The sequence below is a fragment of the Buceros rhinoceros genome, unplaced genomic scaffold (genome assembly GCF_000710305.1).
Source record: "Buceros rhinoceros silvestris isolate BGI_N320 unplaced genomic scaffold, ASM71030v1 scaffold9107, whole genome shotgun sequence".
Classification (NCBI taxonomy): domain Eukaryota; kingdom Metazoa; phylum Chordata; class Aves; order Bucerotiformes; family Bucerotidae; genus Buceros; species Buceros rhinoceros.
Window position 1 is genome coordinate 1,633 of NW_010420384.1, and position 18,562 is coordinate 20,194.

The 18,562-nt window shown below is 35.2% G+C and overlaps 1 protein-coding gene across 1 annotated transcript; it reads left to right on the forward strand.

Moving 5' to 3' along the window:
* Window positions 1-313: 313 nt before the first annotated feature.
* LOC104487864 (E3 ubiquitin-protein ligase listerin-like) lies at window positions 314-17,683 on the forward strand (the record flags this gene model as incomplete). Its single annotated transcript, XM_010139292.1, has 19 exons — window positions 314-514; window positions 846-944; window positions 1,928-2,158; window positions 3,116-3,168; window positions 3,612-3,792; window positions 4,471-4,644; window positions 5,742-5,932; window positions 7,167-7,314; window positions 7,640-8,425; window positions 8,937-8,978; window positions 10,006-10,198; window positions 11,234-11,473; window positions 12,453-12,606; window positions 12,873-13,023; window positions 13,736-13,937; window positions 14,882-15,041; window positions 15,215-15,319; window positions 15,566-15,708; window positions 17,548-17,683. Coding segments are annotated over exons 1-19 (3,437 nt in total), but the record flags the coding sequence as incomplete, so codon positions are not given.
* Between the last annotated feature and the right edge of the window lie 879 nt (window positions 17,684-18,562).

Here is an 18,562-nt window from a genome sequence, read left to right on the forward strand (position 1 = left end):
AACGATTTCTTAATAAATTGTTCGTTTTCAGAAGGACTTTTCTGTTATACTTTTTTGTATGTGTATAAAGTCAGTATACTTTTCTATAAGTATTCATGGATTAAACTCACTATGAGAGGAGGAAATGCTGATTCTAAAGAGGGCAATAATTTTCTAAGTCAAACTTTGATGTTTAAAGCATAGGCGGCCTTTTTTTTGAGAGACTTTTAAATAGAAGGTTAATTTTATTATTATATAAGTGGGATCATTATTTCAAATGTGTGGTGCATGCAAAATAAGATAACTGACTTTTGTCTCTACTTCTTGCCAGCCTTCTAGCAGTGGCCGAGCTGCAGAGCTCCTTGCCAAAGAACGTGGAACAGTGCCTGGGTTTATTGGCTTTGGAACATCTCAGAATGATCTAGGATACGTTCCTGCAGTTCAAGGAGCAGAGGAAATAGACAGCCTTGTGGATGCTGATTTTCGAATGGTGTTGCGAAAACTTTCTAAGAGGGATATCACGACAAAGTTAAAAGTAGGTGTATGCTTTGTCCCCCATAATTTTTTTTTTTAATCCGAAAACAGTAAATTTTTATTCAGGTTGGAAGATGAATATATCAAGGTAGCTAATACTAGTTTTATACCGGTAAATTTGCTAGAACTGCAATCCAGAAAGTATCATGGAGGGCTTATAAAAAGGTCTATCACACAATGCTGACAGAGCATTCATAAAATTAACTGCATAGATACTCAGTTGCAAGAAATTAATTGATTTTTGAAAAAGACAGTTGCAAGGTGGAAGCTGTTTAATTACAGAATACATCTATCTGACTTCTTAAATCATGCTCTTGATACCTTGATTTTAGGCTATGCAAGAGTTTGGAACAATGTGCAAAGAAAGAGACGCAGAAGTTGTTAAAGGTGTTCTTCCTTACTGGCCAAGAATTTATTGTAAGATCTCACTAGTAAGTATTAAAGTGTCTGACTTAAAAACTTCTCTGGATAATTTCTGTGAAAACCTGTGAGAAAGTCTTTTTTGATATATCTAACTTTGCTGACTTGTTCTAGGAAAAACAGGTAGTTGAGGAAGGCATTGTTCTCTGTTGTGGAAGTGTTTCAGTATGGGCAGTGAGTGAAATCTTGAACTGTTGATGTGTGGGCTGTGCTTGCTGGGTGGAGATAGCTGTTCATTAAGACCTTTATGTTAAAAAGACGACGAGATATTTCTTCTTGTGAAAAGTTCTTTTATGTAGATTCCAGAATGGCTAAAGAGAACGTACTGTTACTATAATTATAAATCTTTTTGATCTAGGACTAATATCTGATCAGACTTAATATTAAAAAAAACCAAAAAACAAAACAACCAACCCCAAAACAAACCCACAAACATAAAAAGACCATACATAGCCAGATTTTCTGATATATTTAATACATCTGCAAATTATCTGTACTAGCTACTGTTGGAAACGTGATACTGGACAAAATTAATCACCTTTCTGATCTGTTAGAGCAATTCCTAATATTTCTTATGGGAGCCAAGACCATAGAAAGTCATGATGTTGTAAATTCATACACAAATTGTGTAGGTGTAAGCTCGTTTTAATCCAGAAAGTGTCTTCAAGGCTTCCTGTTTCTCTTGCCTGTTGTCTTTCTGTTAAATATTTATATAAAATGGAAATAGAAACTGTAGTTGGAGATATCAGGAAAAGGCAACATGTCAGGAATACGATGCTGCTAAGTAAGGACACTTCCCTTATCTAGGGATACCAAGACCTTTTTGTTGTTGTTGTGTATTTTCATATCTATATAGCCCATTTCATGGCAAAAATGACTGAACTGAGACAGCTTTTTTTGTCATCACTTCTGCTTTGAAGAACCCAACACCAAAGGTACATTTCTTAAAACATGCTTAAACCTTTCTCTTTTTTCCTTTTTTTTTTTTAAACAGGATCATGATCGCCGTGTTCGAGAAGCAACTCAGCAATCTTTTGAGCAACTGATTCTTAAAGTAAAGAAACACTTAGCTCCTTACTTAAAAAGTATCATGGGATACTGGCTGATTGCTCAATGTGACACTTACTCCCCTGCTGCTTCTGCTGCAAAAGTAGCTTTTGAAAAAGCGTTTCCCTCAAGCAAACAACCTGAAGCCTTAGTATTCTGTAAAGATGAAATACTTAATGTGAGTTTATACTTTCGTATTTCTTTATGGCTTTGCGTTGAGTATATGTCAGTTTTTATTACAAGCTTAAAACTCATCCTACCCCCATCTATTCTTCATGATTAAATTTCTTTCTCGCATTATTTCCTGCTAAAGCGAAAACTGAGACAAAGGCGCATCCTCTATTTTTTTGACTTGTGATTGGAAACAGAGGAATGGAGTGAATATGAAGTGAATTTCCTTGTGAGCATTTCTAATGTAAAGAGCATCACTGAATATTCCTGGCAGATGGAATAACAATGCTGGTGTAGTTTAGCTGCAGTGGTAAAGGATTAAAAAACACTAAGCAGATTAAAGAATGTTTCAGAGAGCCTCTACAAGTTTCATTCTGACCAAGATTAATGCTCTTCTCTCAGTCATATATGAAACCAAATTGATTCAGTTTAAAAAGGTAACGGTTTGCATTGCTGGCCCATCATAGGCAAACTTAACCGTCTTCTTTTGTCTCAGTTTGGCTTCTTTTTACCAGAAGCCTGTTGGCATAGGACTGCAACTTACAAAGTATTATGAAGTCTTAATTCAAACAGTGCCTCAGCTACTGTGTTCAGCATGAGTCCAGTTATGTTCTTGTTCACTAGCATGTCTAAAATGCGTTTAAAAGACTTGACTCAGAGGCTGTAAAGTTTTACTCAGAGCTGTTTCTGAATAATGTGTGATTGTATTATTCACATAGAAATATCTGATTCTTATATTTATTTATGTATTTTTTGTCCCCTAGGTACTTCAAGATCACCTTCTGAAAGAAACGCCTGACACGCTCAGTGATCTTGTTCACTAGCATGTCTAAAATGCGTTTAAAAGACTTGACTCAGAGGCTGTAAAGTTTTACTCAGAGCTGTTTCTGAATAATGTGTGATTGTATTATTCACATAGAAATATCTGATTCTTATATTTATTTATGTATTTTTTGTCCCCTAGGTACTTCAAGATCACCTTCTGAAAGAAACGCCTGACACGCTCAGTGACCCCCAGTATGTTAGCTTGTTTTATTGTATATGGTTTAAGTCTTGGTCTGTGTTGGATTCTGTGTGCCTGGAGGTAGTGGATTTAGTTTTGCTTCAACAGGCAGAAGTTATCTGAGTCCAGATCTCAGCTACTTTCCTTGGCACTAAAGTATAAATGCTTTTGCAAGTGTTATCAGTTGTCTAATTCTTGCTTCAGGTCTTTTAGCAGTAGCGTTACTGAATAACTGGGAGATGATTTGAAACCCTCTCTTTTTCAAACACTTTACAATGTAATTTGGTAGTATTAGAACCTATGGAAAGTTTATATATTTACATTGCTGGCATCTGAAATCAAAAGGAGAACACAGAAAAACTGAAGACAGTTTAATTTAGACACTTTTGAAGAGCTTGAGAAGCCTACTGATTAATTTTTATGGTTCATTTTAATTTGTATTGTTTTGTTTTCTGAGAACTGTACCACAGGAAGAAAGGGAAGCGAAATTCTTCCGAATTCTGACCTGTTCCTTGTTAGCTTTAAAAAAGTTGCTTAGCATGTTGCCAAAGAAAGAGATGCATTCACTGGAGGAAAAGTTGGTGTCACTTCTGTCCCAAAACAAATTTTGGAAATATGGCAAACACAATGTGCCACAGGTGACCTGTTTACTTTCTTCTTCATTCTGGTTGGTTTTAATTAAAGACAGTACACTGAACTTAAGCAAGTATTAATTACTTGTATTCTACAAGAATGAACATGATACTTTGCTGAAATATGTTTGAAACAGCCTTCAGATTTCCAGGCATTAAATAGATAAAAATATGCCAAAATTTGACCAGTAGGCTAATCGGTTATTTCTCTGTTGCTGTCATTTACCTCTTGGCAGTCTGCCGTCATTTCAAGTTCATGTACAAGATACAAACTGTGTCAGCTTATTGCATATGTTCTTAGTGGTTTTGGATTTTCTTTTTTTTTTTAACGATATTATTGGTCTTTGGTCTGCTAAGACTAATAGTGCATAGAGCGATGAACTGATTCTGGTAGCATTTTGTTAAAAAATTTTAAGGTGCTTTTGAGAAAACATGCCTTTAGAGAAGCATTTTAAAATAATTTTTTATAAACATTTTATCACTAAGCAAAATACTTTAAAATATTAAACAGGCTTATGAAATAATTTCTTTATTTTTAATAATATTTGAATCTTTGCTGATGTGATGAAATATGGGGACTGTGTGTGATAAGTTACGGTGACTTTAAAAGGAATGTTATGATCTACATGTAGTGACATAGTTGTCATTTGACTAAAATTTTGTTTTTTCTGTGGCTTCTGTCAGGTTCGCTCAGCTTTCTTTGAGCTGGCTTCTGCTTTTTGCCAGTACTTGCCTGAGCTGGTGAAAGCTGAAGCACCAAGAGTTTGTCCTGCCATTCTTCTCAGCATTGATGACAGTGATGCAGTTGTGTGTCCTTCTCTTTGGGAAGCTGTACTTCATGCTGTTGCCGCTATTGAGGTAATGCGGGAAACTGAAGGGGCAGATATTTTACTCGAATTTGACTTTTCACCAAGTGCTGTTGTTCTCTGTGTAGAATTAGGAAGAACAGCTTGACTGCGTTTTCTTTGTGATTAATAACATGCACTTACCAATGCTACATGCTCCTTCTTCCTCCTTAGGGCTTCCTTGTAACTTTCAAATATATTGTGTCCAGCATGTCTGAAAATCAGTTTTAGGAGTTTAATTTAATTAACCTGAATTCCTTTGATTAAATATAGTTACTAAAAAGTAAAATAATACTTAAAACCTTTTTCTTGGTTAAAGATGGTTACAAAAATGAACTGCAGTGCATTTTTGGTTTGTTTTGTTTCACCCTCTAATTTAGTGCTTGGTTCTATAACTTATTCTTTGTTTGTTTTTTTTTGTTAATTTTAAGTGAAAGACCAGCTTTGAATTTATTAGCAGGATGAGTGGTGTTGCCATAAACTGGGATGTTTTGAGGGTTTAATGCTGCAGATCTCTTAACTGCTGGTATAAACTGTAGCAATTTATGGGAAAAAAATTTTCTTCATTCAGCTTTCTATAAATACAGAAATATATGTACATATTTATTTTTCTATAAATATGGAAATATGATAAATAAGATCAGATGACAAAAAACTTTGTGGTGGGGGAAGAAAGTGCCAGAGTATTTTGTAACCATCAGGAGATTTTTGAGTGGAGTTTTTAAGTTAGTAACGCTTTTGAAGTTAGGGTTTTTAAATCACTGCTTATTCTTGTTAATGAGAATTCAGAATTAAATACAGGACCAGTTGCAATCATGATTTTTATGAAGCATTCTTAAAGCATTATTAAAGAGAGAGCTTTAATTGCAGTTTGCTAACAAGGAACATCTATTGATTTTAAACATTACAGAAACATTTTAACGTGTTAAACTCACAAGCTGAAATAGGGAGAAAGTGATATTTAGAAATACTCTCAAGTGAATTTAGATTTTACAATAACTTGTTTGAGCTACAGGGAGATAGGGAGGCAGATTAAATGGCTAATTTGGGAGATCGTCCAAGCCAACATGTTCTCATTTAATTTACAATAACTGTATTTTTTTTCTGTAGGACTGTTGGAGTCATGTGAATGCCAAAAAGGGAGTTCTACCAAAGCTATGGGCAGTTCTTCGAGAAGGTGGACGAGGACTAGCTACTGTTATATACCCAAATCTCTTGCCGTTCATTAGCAAGGTACCTCCTGGCATTGCAGAACCAAAACTGGAATTTTTCAGAACTTTTTTCAGCTCTATAATTCAAGGGTATGAACCATAAATTTTTTTATTGATTTTTTTTTTTTTTTTTTTTTTTTTTTTTTTTAAGTCAGTCCCTTTTTACATTTGGAAATAGGAGGATTAAGAGAGGTAACATAGCATTTGCCTTAGGGATATGTAAATATGCATTAATTGTTTGTTTAAGAAAATACTGTTTTCACTGTGATGTTTAAAAATCGTATTTCTAAAATGCTTTTAAATAACCAAAACCAGAGTCAGAACTTTATGGCTGTCCCTGCCTTAAACCTTTAGCCTTCTGTTTAATTTTACCGCATCTTCATTACCTAAAGCATTCTTTAGTCAAAGGTTCTGTTTATTCCACAAAAGATTTTAAAATGGGAAATTAAGAGTGGGTTTGATAATATGAGACTCTTCTCACCAGTGCATAATTATTACAGAGCTTTTTGGAGATTATCATTGTGATTGTGATTTAATTCCTGTGATACTGATTTTGAAAAGGTTGAAACTGCTATGATTTTTTTTCCTTGAAAATGCATAAACCCCAGCTTTCTATCAAATCTAATTTAAGTAGGTGCGTGTACATTATGTACTCAAAAGCTTATATAAGTTAGTTTATGAAAGAATAAAATGTAACTTATTTCAATGAAAATGAATTCTCAGTCGATTTGATGCGGCCATTAGCAGAACTCTTGGAGAAGAGGATGGGTTGGGTTTGAAAAGTGTATTGAGCTTTATTACATGTAGTATAATGGTTGTAATATTTGTGTGGTCTAATTTTTGTTAAAAGGCAAACAATTCACAGTTGTTCAGGCTCAAACTGCCTGTGGTGACACTGTCTTTTGGTGGATTTTTGGTTCAGTTTTTTTTTCCTTTTTTCTGTAATGATGGAAAGTGACACTTCTAAACCTGTGGTATATGCAGAAAATTGCTAAGGAATTTTGGCAAACAGCTGAAACAGGAGACAGCATGCTTAACTGGATATGTTTCCTCTACGTAGATATTTTTTAATGAATTCTAAAACTAGATGAGAAAGTTATTTTAATATAATTTTTATTAAATGCCTAGATCTATCATTTTGACTTTTTAAATACGTCCTATTGAGTTTGTTTGGTCTGACTCCTCTCTATGATTCTGTATTCCCGTGTTGGTGGTGTCTGGATAAGAGCAACATAACGAAGGTTACATTCAGTACATACACACTGGGTTTCTCAGAAGCATAGATGACCGAGCTTGCCGTCCCTCTGATGTTGCCTTTCAACAGGTTGTCAAGTGAGCGAGCCATAGCCAGCCCCTCAGAAAGTTCAGCCATTATAACCGCGTTTATGGAATGTCTGCGCTTTGCCATACTACAGAAAACAGATGAAGAAGATGACCGAAGACAAATTCATCAGATGCTTGTATATGACCAGGTATTTATTGGAAGTGCTTAGTATTGTTGTGTGTACATTTAATAATTTAAAGAAAACTGTAAACTTCTATGAGGTTTTACTTCTTTCTTTAAAGTTTCACTGGATTTTATGGAAACAGTAATGTTACTGATTTTAGTAAATTTTTTCCTTCCTATAAAGTCATCTCTTTTACTGTGCATTTTTAGTTATAATTAAAAAAAAGAAAGCATCCCACTTTGAAGATTTTTATTAAGTGTTCGAGCATGAGTAATTCTAATAGTTTTAGAAAAAATATCATCTAGTTTGATCACTGTTCTTTAATAATTTTTTTTTTTTGTCTTTGTAGCTAATTCCCCTTATCAGTGCTGTACTTAAGGAGCCCAGATTACAAAATGGACCATTATTTTATCAAATAGCAGAAACATTGAGCTCCTGGGAAGCTAAAGCAGAACTCTCCAATGATGATGGCACAGATGAAGTTTTCCAGAAACTGTTGTCGAATTTTTGGGACAATCTTTTAAAAATGTGCGTACTTCATGTTGACGTGTTGGACTCTGATGAGAAATCATTGTTTGCCATATCTGGTCTGTTGGAAATTCTTCAGAACCCAAAGAGTACTATGAAAGCAAACAACAGAAGGTCTCTGAAAATCAGATTTACAGATGAGGACGAATCTGAAAGAAACACAGAGAATGGAAAGCTCGTGGAAGTGAGAAATAGTGACTCTGAAATACAGGACGATTTGCAGCATAGTTCACTGAGAAGGAAAGAACCTTTAGAGAATTTAGTCTGCAGCCTTGCTGAACTGAGTATTGTGTATGTCAATGAACAGAAGTCAGAAGAGCATTTGAAATTTCTCTGTGCCCTGCTCAACTCCTTTTCTTCGAACAGAGTTTTTCAAGTACTTTTAGAGCAGGGAAAAGATGCAAGCTCTGCTCAAGCTGAATCCCAAAACGAAATGAAAGCTCATCATGATAGCCCATCTGTACAATTTCTGTATAAGAATTTAGTAACTTGGATGAAAGAAGACTGGAGGAAAGACACCGATTTTCTGGTTGATACTTTGTACAGTGTGCTGAATTGTTGTGACAGTAGTGATGAAAGGAAAATCATTCTTGACAATTTAATGAAGGTATGACTTGTACATTTTGTTACTAGTTTTAATCAAAGTGATTATTCTTTTTGTGGGCTGTGGTTGGTTAATCATTTTGGGTCTGTGGAATGGAAGTTATTTTATGTGAACTGAATAAGTTCAGTGTAAGGAAGGTAGATTTAGGAAAGGTTGATATGACAGTGTTGGTGTGAAAGTTTATGACATATCCCTTTTCCTATACTATAAAACATTAAAAAAAAATAAAAGAGTAACATTAAAATTTCTCTGTTCCTGCTTCTTTATACAGTGTGCTTTTATACTAGTCATTGGTGGCCTTTCTTATAGATGTAGTCCTGTATTGATCTGTGTGGTAGAGAAGGACTTGGAAGCCAAAAATAATATAATGAAAAGCTTTATACTGAAACTTTGCAACCTCTGCTTATCCCCTGCAGAAAATAGAGTTGTAGACCAAACAATTGACATGGTATGAAATGCTTCCTATTCAGCAAAGAATTTGTGTAATATTATGGAATTTTGTTTTTCTTTTCAGATGGATCTGAAATGGATTATTGTTCTCCAGATAATTCAAAGGGTATCTCTTCACACTTCTTTGTTCTTTCTCTTTTGCATAGTTTTGAGTATTTCCCTCGTGTTAGCTTTGAGACTTATGTGTGTTTGAGTTCTTTTTTTGTTTTTAATTGAAGTAGTGATAATTTCCTTACTTTGAAAATCTTGTAGTAATAGTTTCAGAATGTTTGTTTTAACTTCATTTGAATCTGGGGACAGTCTTAGAAATGGAATGATGATACCAAAACAAAATCATCTTTGTCCCTTCTATTTCTGATCAGTTTGCCCTTTGATTCCAGAGAATTCCTTATTTGTTTCTGGTTATCCCTTCTAAACTAGAGAGAATGGAGTTGGGTTATTAGACCAATAATTTAAATGATTATTTGAATCATCAACCTTACAGCATGCTTACATGGAAAAGATAGTATACCCTTTTTTTCACACACGATGTTGAGAGAGTGACATTTAAATGATTGCCTGGGGTGAAATATGAAGTGTATTATAAATTTTTGGACAAGAACTTACAGCACTTGCTTTACAATACAGTGTATTGACCATAGTATCTTTCCTCAAAGATACTGTGTATTTTGGTTTTTATGATTTGGTAACTTGTAATGGTTTATCACCTAACTAATATTTTTCTGATTTGTGGCCTTCCATTTCTTTTTAAAGAAATTCTGATGCTGTAAATAGATTTTATGTTGTAAATAGATTTTATTTTGGCGAACCTGGTCATCCAAAAGTTATCTTTCGAACTCCGGTGTAGGCATTCCCTGGGCTCTCTGTGTTTGGGGAAAAGGAAAAAGAAGAGCTTTTAGAAGGTGGCTTGTTTCACTCTAAAGTAGTTGTGTGACTTAACCATATGTTACTGTTTCTGACCAAAAAGAAAGTTGGGGCTTTGCTAGAGATATAAACATCTAGAAACTTATTGTTTATGACAGATGACATGATTCCCACTCTGTGCACCGGTTTGACATGTTAATCTCATGCTTCACTAGTAATAATAGTTAATACCCTCCAACGATTATTAGAATTAGTTTCTTGTGATTCAGGCATGCTCAAGCACAACAAAACTTTCCTTAGTCTCTGACTGGCTGAAAGGAGATACGCTTGGAGAAAGACTTGTAATGCTGGCAGATGATCTGTGTCACCTGGGTTTAAAAACTATAGCAGCTTCATCAGGGTCATCCTCTTCAGAAAGGTGGACCCTCCTGAGCTTGGTGTTGTCACAACACTGTAAGAATGGTAAGCATATTTATTCCTTGGAGTTCGTAAGCGCGTATGCTTTGTAGGAGGTTGAAAGGAATTTGAGATCTTCCAGAATGCTTAATTTGCAACATCCAGGCTTTCTTATGGTTTGTTTATTCTTTTTAAAATTTTTTTACATGAGCCAATTAACCGTTTGCAACTTGATTTTGTAAATGCTAACTTGCAGCAGCAATATTGCAAATGTCTGTTGCTAAACAAAATCCAGTGTTTAAAGAACAGATTCAGATTTGCGAGTCTGGAAAACTTGAGGAAAATTTAAGTAAGTTTGACTTAGCAGCTGATGTGCTGTAAAATAATATTAATTTTTAAACCATACCATGTGAATTTTACCTTCGGAACTAGAATATCAAACATCAGTGGTTATGGACCCGTGTGTGTTGTTAGTGCCTTGTTACAGGACCTATGAATTGCTTTGAGCCATTTTCAGTTAAATTCATGTATTTGAAAAACGTGCATGCACTTATGCTCTATATGTAATCTATTTTTTTATTAATAACATCCTATTTAATTTCTTCTTCGCCTTTTATGGTATCTGTGATACAGACTTCTAGTGGAGTTCAATTTTCTTGACATTTTCCATGTAAACTTGTCATTTGTGTTTTGTAGCATACTTCAGTTTATCTCAATGATGGGCACACTTGTGGTGCTTTCTAGATTCAAAGTTGCACAGAACAGGTTGACTGCAATGGATGTTCATGTTCATACCTTCATCATAGGAAGGCATAAAAGGGGAAGAAATCACCTGTACTTGCTCTCCCTTTTGTCTAAGCTGCTGCAGCTGGTTTAGAGAAAGGATACTTGGCAAGGAGAAACTTTGGCTTGGTGATCCTAGATGTCTGTGAAATAAGAAAGACAGTTTAGGTATCTGTGAGGCTGAAACTACTTTGCACTGTATTTTGCATTCAAAATTAGTTTGTAAAAAAATGATTCTGTACATATTACTACGATGTATTTAAACAATCCTGTTTACCAAGTAATCAAAGCATGCTCTCTTTTTCCTCTTCCCAATAGAATCTTTGATTGGTGAAACTTTTGTTGAAAGAATTATTGATAAACTTCAAGCAGCTCTGTCTAAAGCTAAGGATCTTTCTGAAGCTGGGAATACTGAACCATCAGTATCTTTCATCTGCGATGTAGCCTCAAGCTTTTTCAGCTCAGTTAAAGGGTGTTTACTGATGCCATCCTCAGAAGACTTGCTGCTTACCATCTTCCAGTTGTGTGCTCAGAGGCAGGATGCTACACACTTAACAGGTAATTTGGAAAGAACTTCAGCCAAACTTTTTCATCGTTGATAATTACATCTATATTCTTTTTCATGAAACAGATTCAAGCATATAATAGAATATTATGTTGAGTTCACAGTCTTTGAGCACTTGCAGCTGTGACTGACATGAAAGATTGTATTTTAATTTACAGTGCTTTAACTTAATAGTATGAACAAGTACTTATTACTAAACATCAAGTCCTATAAATTTTTACAAGGATTTTAAACTTTTCGGATGGTAGTATTCAGGGATACTTTTTGAAGCTGTGATGTTCCACACTTTCTGGAGTGTTACATAAATTATTTAAGGTCTATGAAGTACAAAGACTGAGCATTTTTTGTTCATTTTGCAGTGTAGGAATCCTGTGAAAAAATGTGTGTGATCACTTCAGTAAAGATACATAAAATTTATTTTGAAACCATCTGTCTTGGTGAAGTTGCTCTGGCAAGTTGTGACCCATTCCTCCCTCCACCAACATCTCATTTTCAAACTGAGAGCCTGATTTATGTTTTTTGAGTGCAGAATTTGAGAGTGATAAATTGGTATATGTGTTTAGTAACATACATAGAATGGAGGAGGTGTTGCAGTGTTGTTGTAGAAGTAGGGCAACTCTAGCCTGAGAACCCCTGCTGCTTTGTAAATGACTGTTTATGTTGTGAATGGTCAATATTTCAGTATTTTAAAAAGATCTGTGGTTTGAAGATGACAGGAACATCACTCTTATTCTCAAATAAATATTACCTGTGTGTCAGAGTTAATTTAAAATTTTTCCACAACAAGAAACCTGTGTATTTGCCTTTGATAGTTACTGCATGTATCGACACAGAAAAGAGAGTTCTTCTTCTGCTCTAGAACCTTTAGACATGTGATTGCTGTATGCACTGTGTTGCAATCTGAGTTTACCTGTTTGTGGTGGTTTTGCTTAGATGTTTGTTGTTTGGGTTTTTTTTTTTTCTCTACGATAGATTTACTTATATGTAAATTAAAACACACTTGGATGTCTGGTGTAAATTCCCTTGTGCGCCAACTTCGGAGTATGCAGAAACAGAGTACCTTTTTGCATAAGTCTGCACTGTGGATTAAGAATCAAATTCAGTCGTCCTCTTTGGATGTTAAAAGGTAATCATGATGCACATGTCCTCTTCATAATATGTTCTCCAAACCAAATGAAGATCAGTGCTCTAGTATTCTTTATTTAATCGGCATCTGCATCACTGTCTGCATTTTTGCCTGTCAGAGGTGAGAACTGTGAGTAGAGCGTAATTTAAACTGGCTTTGGTATAGCATGTGTATAGCACTGCTACAATATGTACAGCACTGTATCACTGCAAATGCTTTTACTGGATAGTGCCAAACTTGACTGCAGTGTTTTCTTCTTTTCTCAGCCTTCAGGTTTTGATATCTGCGGTTAGTGATTTGTTGTCTAAGCTTGTGGAAGCTGACGGACAGTCTGGATATCTTGTGGGAGCTTACGTTGAGCATGTCATGCCAAACAAAGCTGAGTGGGGAAAATTGCATGAATCTCTATCCACTGAGGTATGAAGAGGGACTTGCACATGATAGTCGATCCTACTTCCAGTCTCTGTCCTTTAGGCTGATAAGCATTCTTTTTTTTTTTTTTTGATGTGGCACTGCAGTTATAAATATGTATATGTCTGTGAAGAGGTTCTCTTCAGCCTCTGTCCATGACAGAGGACAAAATCTGTGTGGTTTTGGTACCATCAAGTACTACTGGAGAAAAAAATAATCTATGGAATTACCTATTTCTGCATAGAACACCAGCAATTTACTTTACAATTCAGGAGATTTGTCTGACAAAATATGCTTCATGAAGGTGTTCTTACCTTTAATTCTTCTATAAGATTAATTTTGGTGAAAGACACCAATATCTGCAGAGGAACATATGTTGACTATTGACAAAATGCTGATATACGTAGATTGGAGAGTGGGGAAGGACATAAATTTTCTGTCCACCATCAATCTTCAGTAAACGTAGTATTTCTGTAAAATATAAAGAGTACTAAAGGTTATTTCTGTGGCAGCAATGCAGTTTCAAGTTACTGCTGTGCATTTAGGTTTTTTTAAATGTGATGGAGTCATTCTCACCATTGTGCTTTTGTTGTTACTTAGTGTCTTTCATGGTTATTTTTCAATAATTCTGAATTTTCAAGGTTCAACGTCATAGCTGATGTATGCATCATGAAAATGTCAATTATTTGTTCATACTTTTTCTATGCACACATTACAGTGGATGCACAAACCTCTTTTGGAAGGAAGGCTTAGTATGAATTGTGAACCTTTGGGGTCATGTGTTAAGCTGTGTGACACAACTAAACTTCCAGGCCATCTGTGTACTTCAGCCCTATTAAGTAAAATGGTGCTGCTTGTATTGGAAAATGGTATAGTCCATGGAAATGTTGATGCTGAAAGAAAGAAAATCGACAATATAAGTAAGTTACAATGGTAACACTTAAAGGAATTTCATTTTATAGTAGATATAAATTCACCAGAATTGATAATTAGAAATGCATAGTTAAACTTTAGCATATAGATATGAGAAATCATCCTTTTACTTTTTCTTGTTTTTTGGTTTTGTTTTTTTTATTCCATTCTCCTTTAAAAGTAGAAGTATGCACAAGTGTAGTGTTAATATTTCAAGGACCTTTTGTGATTATATACATGCTGTCTCAACAGAACTTTGAATCCAGAGAAGTTTGAATTTATGATGAACTTCGAAGTTATTCATTGCCAGAACATGTGATGTGTTGGCATGAGTGGACAATAGGAGCTGTATCCTAAATGCCCTGAGTGTTTAGCCCTAGAGTAAAGAGACTGAGGCAGCAATTTTCCTGAATTCCACTAGGAGGAATCTTAATTTGTTTTATTGATAGAATGCTCAAATCACAGCCAGCATTATCAAATTAACAATTCTATCTCCACAACTCAGACCGTGATGAGAAGTGTAATTGTTCAGTGAAAGTCTTTGTAAATGAAGAAACCACATGCTAACTACTAGCATCAAATTTGTTTGGGTTTTTTTGGACTTAGATCTTGATTGTCTGTCTGCAAGAAATATATGTATATTTAAAAAAAAAAAGAGAATGGAGATGAGTTAGAGTTCTTGTTGTGCTTGATTTGCTTGAAAATTTCCTGAACATCTGAAATAGATTAGTGTAGCTTTTTCTTCTCCTGTATTTTTTGACGCAATAGCAGTTACCTAGTTCATGTTCTGAAGCCCCTGAGATTGCATCTAAATATCATCTTTTTCATGCATAAAAAACTTATTTCTAAAAAACCAATATAACCTCCAAAAACCTTGACCCAAAACTTCTTGCTTAAGCACTGAATATATTCAGCAGTTGTTAGTAAACCACAACTTCTGTTGTTTAATTAGTTGCAGAACTATTGTACTCATTACAATGGATTGAAGAATTGGAAAATCCTCCTGACCTACTTCTGCAATATCTTCGTATGTTAGAAGAAATGCACATCACGTATGAGAAATTCAGTTCACTTAGTAATACAACCAGCCTTCGGCAAACAATATTTGATAGGTACGTAAGAACAAGTAAAACAACACTGAACTCTGTCTTCATAGTTTGCATTGTATAGAGTTTTAAGTGCCACCACACTTCCTTATGTGTATTGATTCAAACCCCATACAAATGCTTTTATTGTGAACTGCACATCTGTATATATCAACCAGGGTCTGTCTTCTCCGTTGAAGGTCAGAAAAACATGGAAGACTCTGGTCCTTAACCATGGCGAAAGTGGTTCATGCAGAAAACTCTGTATCCTGTGAGATAAAACAACTTTTTATGACAACAGAAGGGTATGTTAATACTGCTGCCTATAAACTTTTAGTTTGTTGCAAATGTTGATAATGTTGGTGATGAATGACAACCGAAGACTGAAAATTTGGTAATACACGTGTACGGTATGTGAAAGTGAGGCTCAGTTTAGTGTGTGGAATTAGTTACGTCATAGGGTATTAGATCATTAGGAACTGATTAAAAATTTATCTAGTAAACAAATTGTCAGGTTTGTTCCATTCTTGTTGTTTTGCTTGTATTGACAGGTTTCTGCCGTTAACAGAAGGCAGACTGCATACACTGCAGTGTCTATCACCTTTTTTAGTCAAGGAAGAAAAGAAAGAGCTTGTCTTCCACTGTGTGGCCAAACTTATGGCATGCACACAGACACAGCTTTCCAGCACTGATGGTGAGTATGTTCTTACCTCAGTCTGCTTCATTAGAATTTAAGAACATCATTTTGTAACAATACTTGCTTTTAGATAAAACGTGTTAACTATAATAATACTGTTTTTCTTAAGAAAAAATGTCTTCTCAGTTTTCGTATTTCTTCTAGACTGTTTGGCATAGTAGTTTTCTGCCTTATTAAGGAAGTACAAACTATAATGCATGGTACAAAATTAGAACTGAAGGATTTAGCCTGATATTGTTAAAAGAATTTTGGTAGTCCTGTGCTTAACTGTTTGGTCTATCTGATTTACACACATCTGTAAATATCAAAGTTTTCAATTAATCATTTAGGCTTTACATACCATGCAAAAATATTGCTGTGATCAACTGGTAGCATCAGATTGTGTTTAGATAATTTAGCAAGAACTCTTGTAAAATTATTGAGTAGTTCTTCCCGTGCATGGGGTGTGCTGAGTCAGAACTGCTGTACATACCCTTTCAGCAGCTTTTGAAAAATTACTAGAAGTGACTGAGATGTGTTTATAACATTGCTTTGAATATCCTTTAGAAAATATTTTTATTTTCACAAACTTGTTGCTTTCCAAGAAAATTCTTCGGAAATACTCACACAGTCCATCTCCATGTTTGAATTAGACAGTGTTTAGAAGAAAGTACTTTCTCTTTTTTTCTCAGTACTGCTTCTGTGCTTTCTTGCACATACTCTTACTGATCAGTCTATATAAAAACTTGAAAGTCAACTTACTATTTTGTAACAGGCCTGTGCTTACTTAAATTGGGAAATACTGTCTTTGGTGCCTTTAAATCATGGACAACTGTCCCTTAGCGGTGTCCTCAGGTTTTCAGATGAGTTCTTCAAATGGATGTTCTCAAAATGTGTAAATTTTTAGCGTTAGTGTCATGTGGCAATTAAGAGGAATTTTGAATCTTTTTACTGCAGTCATTTCCCTAACCCTTGTTCTCTGAACTTAGTTAAGGCTTCTGGGCAAACTAGTGAACCAACCAAATGTGTCCGTGAAACTTTAAACAGAAAATGCAAGAAAAGAATCCTCATTCCTTTCCTGGTGTGGAATGCTCCGGTTTGTAACACTGGCCTGCATTTTCCTTTCTGCTGCTTCTCATTTTTCTAGGGATTCCTAAGCAGACCATATATACCCAAATTTTCCCATTAAATGTGACATAGGTTGTAGGCTTACCATTCAAGTTTTAGGGGTTTTTTTTTCAGCTCGTGAAAGTAAAGTTCTTGTAAATCATTGCAGTGCTTCTTAAGTGAAGTGGGATTTTGTCTGGTTGGTCTTGCTATGCATATATGGTACTTAAATTAACTTGATTGTTTGTCATGTGGCTGTAAGAAATGTTCTAAAGAAGTCTAGATAAATGCAGCTTTCCTTAAAAATGGAAGACAGTACTAATGCAACAGTAATTCTTCACTCTGAAAGTAAAAATTAACACTCTTACAATAGTACTGGAATTCACATGTTGTACTTGAATGTAATTAATTATCTGTCCAAATTATTGCTTAGCATACTACATTTTTAGTAGCACAAATAGATGTTTATCTTAGCAGGTTTGTTAATTGTATAAACCAACAATTAATCTTACAGAAGCTTTTAGCTGGTTTGAGATTTTCGGTTTGGTTTTCTTTTAAAGTTTGGGTTAGATAGAGTATTTTTGTTTGACAATGGCATCTCTGGATTAAATGTTCAAAGAGGAATAGATCTAAACTATTTGATGACGTTAAGTTCAAATAAAACAATCCAAGCAGTTGTCATGCATTCCAATGTTTGTTTTGTCTTGATAATTAAGACCTATTGAGTATGATGTTTTTGTTACGTTATAGGAGCATTTGGATGTCTTTCCATTTTGAACTCCTGCTTGAATGATAGAAGTATTGATTGTGATCATCTACTACCTTTGATACTAAAAATGGTAATATCTTGGAAAAATGATAATGAGGACAGCTTTCTCTTTAGCTGGTGAGTGCAACTTTGAGATAATTTGACTTTTTAAAAAAATTTCTGAAACAAGAATTTAAAAATACAGAGTGGTTATTAACTTAACCAAAATCAGTTTGTAAGTTAAAACCGCCATCCACTGCTCTAGTATTACGTTTCTAAGCCTTTGTAGAACAACGTGCCTCAGTTTAATATACCTGTCTTTAAGTATCTAATAACTCATACTGAAGAAGGGAGGGTCAGTAGAACTGCCACCTTGGACTTCTGGAGGGCAGGCTTTGATCTGTTTAGGAGCCTGGTTGGCAGAGACCCTTGGGATGCAGCCCTGAAGGGCAAAGGAGTCCAGGAAGGCTGGACATTCCTCAAGAGGGAAATTTCTAAAGGATGCAAGAACAAGCCATCTTGGTGTGCCAAAAGAAAAACTGGTGGGGTAGAAGACCTGCTTGACTAAGCAGAGAGCTTTGGCTGGAACTCAGGAAGAAAAGGAAAGCCTGTGGCCCTTGGAAGAAGGGTCAGGAAGACTTAAAGGATTTTGTAAGGCTGTGCAGGGAGAAAATCAGAAAGGCCAAAGCCCAGCTAGAACTTAATCTGGCTATGCCATAGAAGACAATGAAAAATGTTTCTGTAAATACACTAACAAAAAAAGGAGGGATAAGGAGAGTCTCTGTCCTTTGCTGGATGCTGGGGGAAACAGTGACCAAGAATGAGGAAAAGGGTGAGAAACTGAATTCTGCCTTTGCCTCAGACCTTAATGGTAAGACCAGTTCACTGAGTGCCCAGCTCCTTGAACTGGAAGATAGGGACGGCGAGTGGAATGAAGACCTCATAATCCAAGAGGGAGATGGTCAGTGAACTATTGCATGGTTTAGATATGCATAAATCTATGGGGCCTGGTAAGAT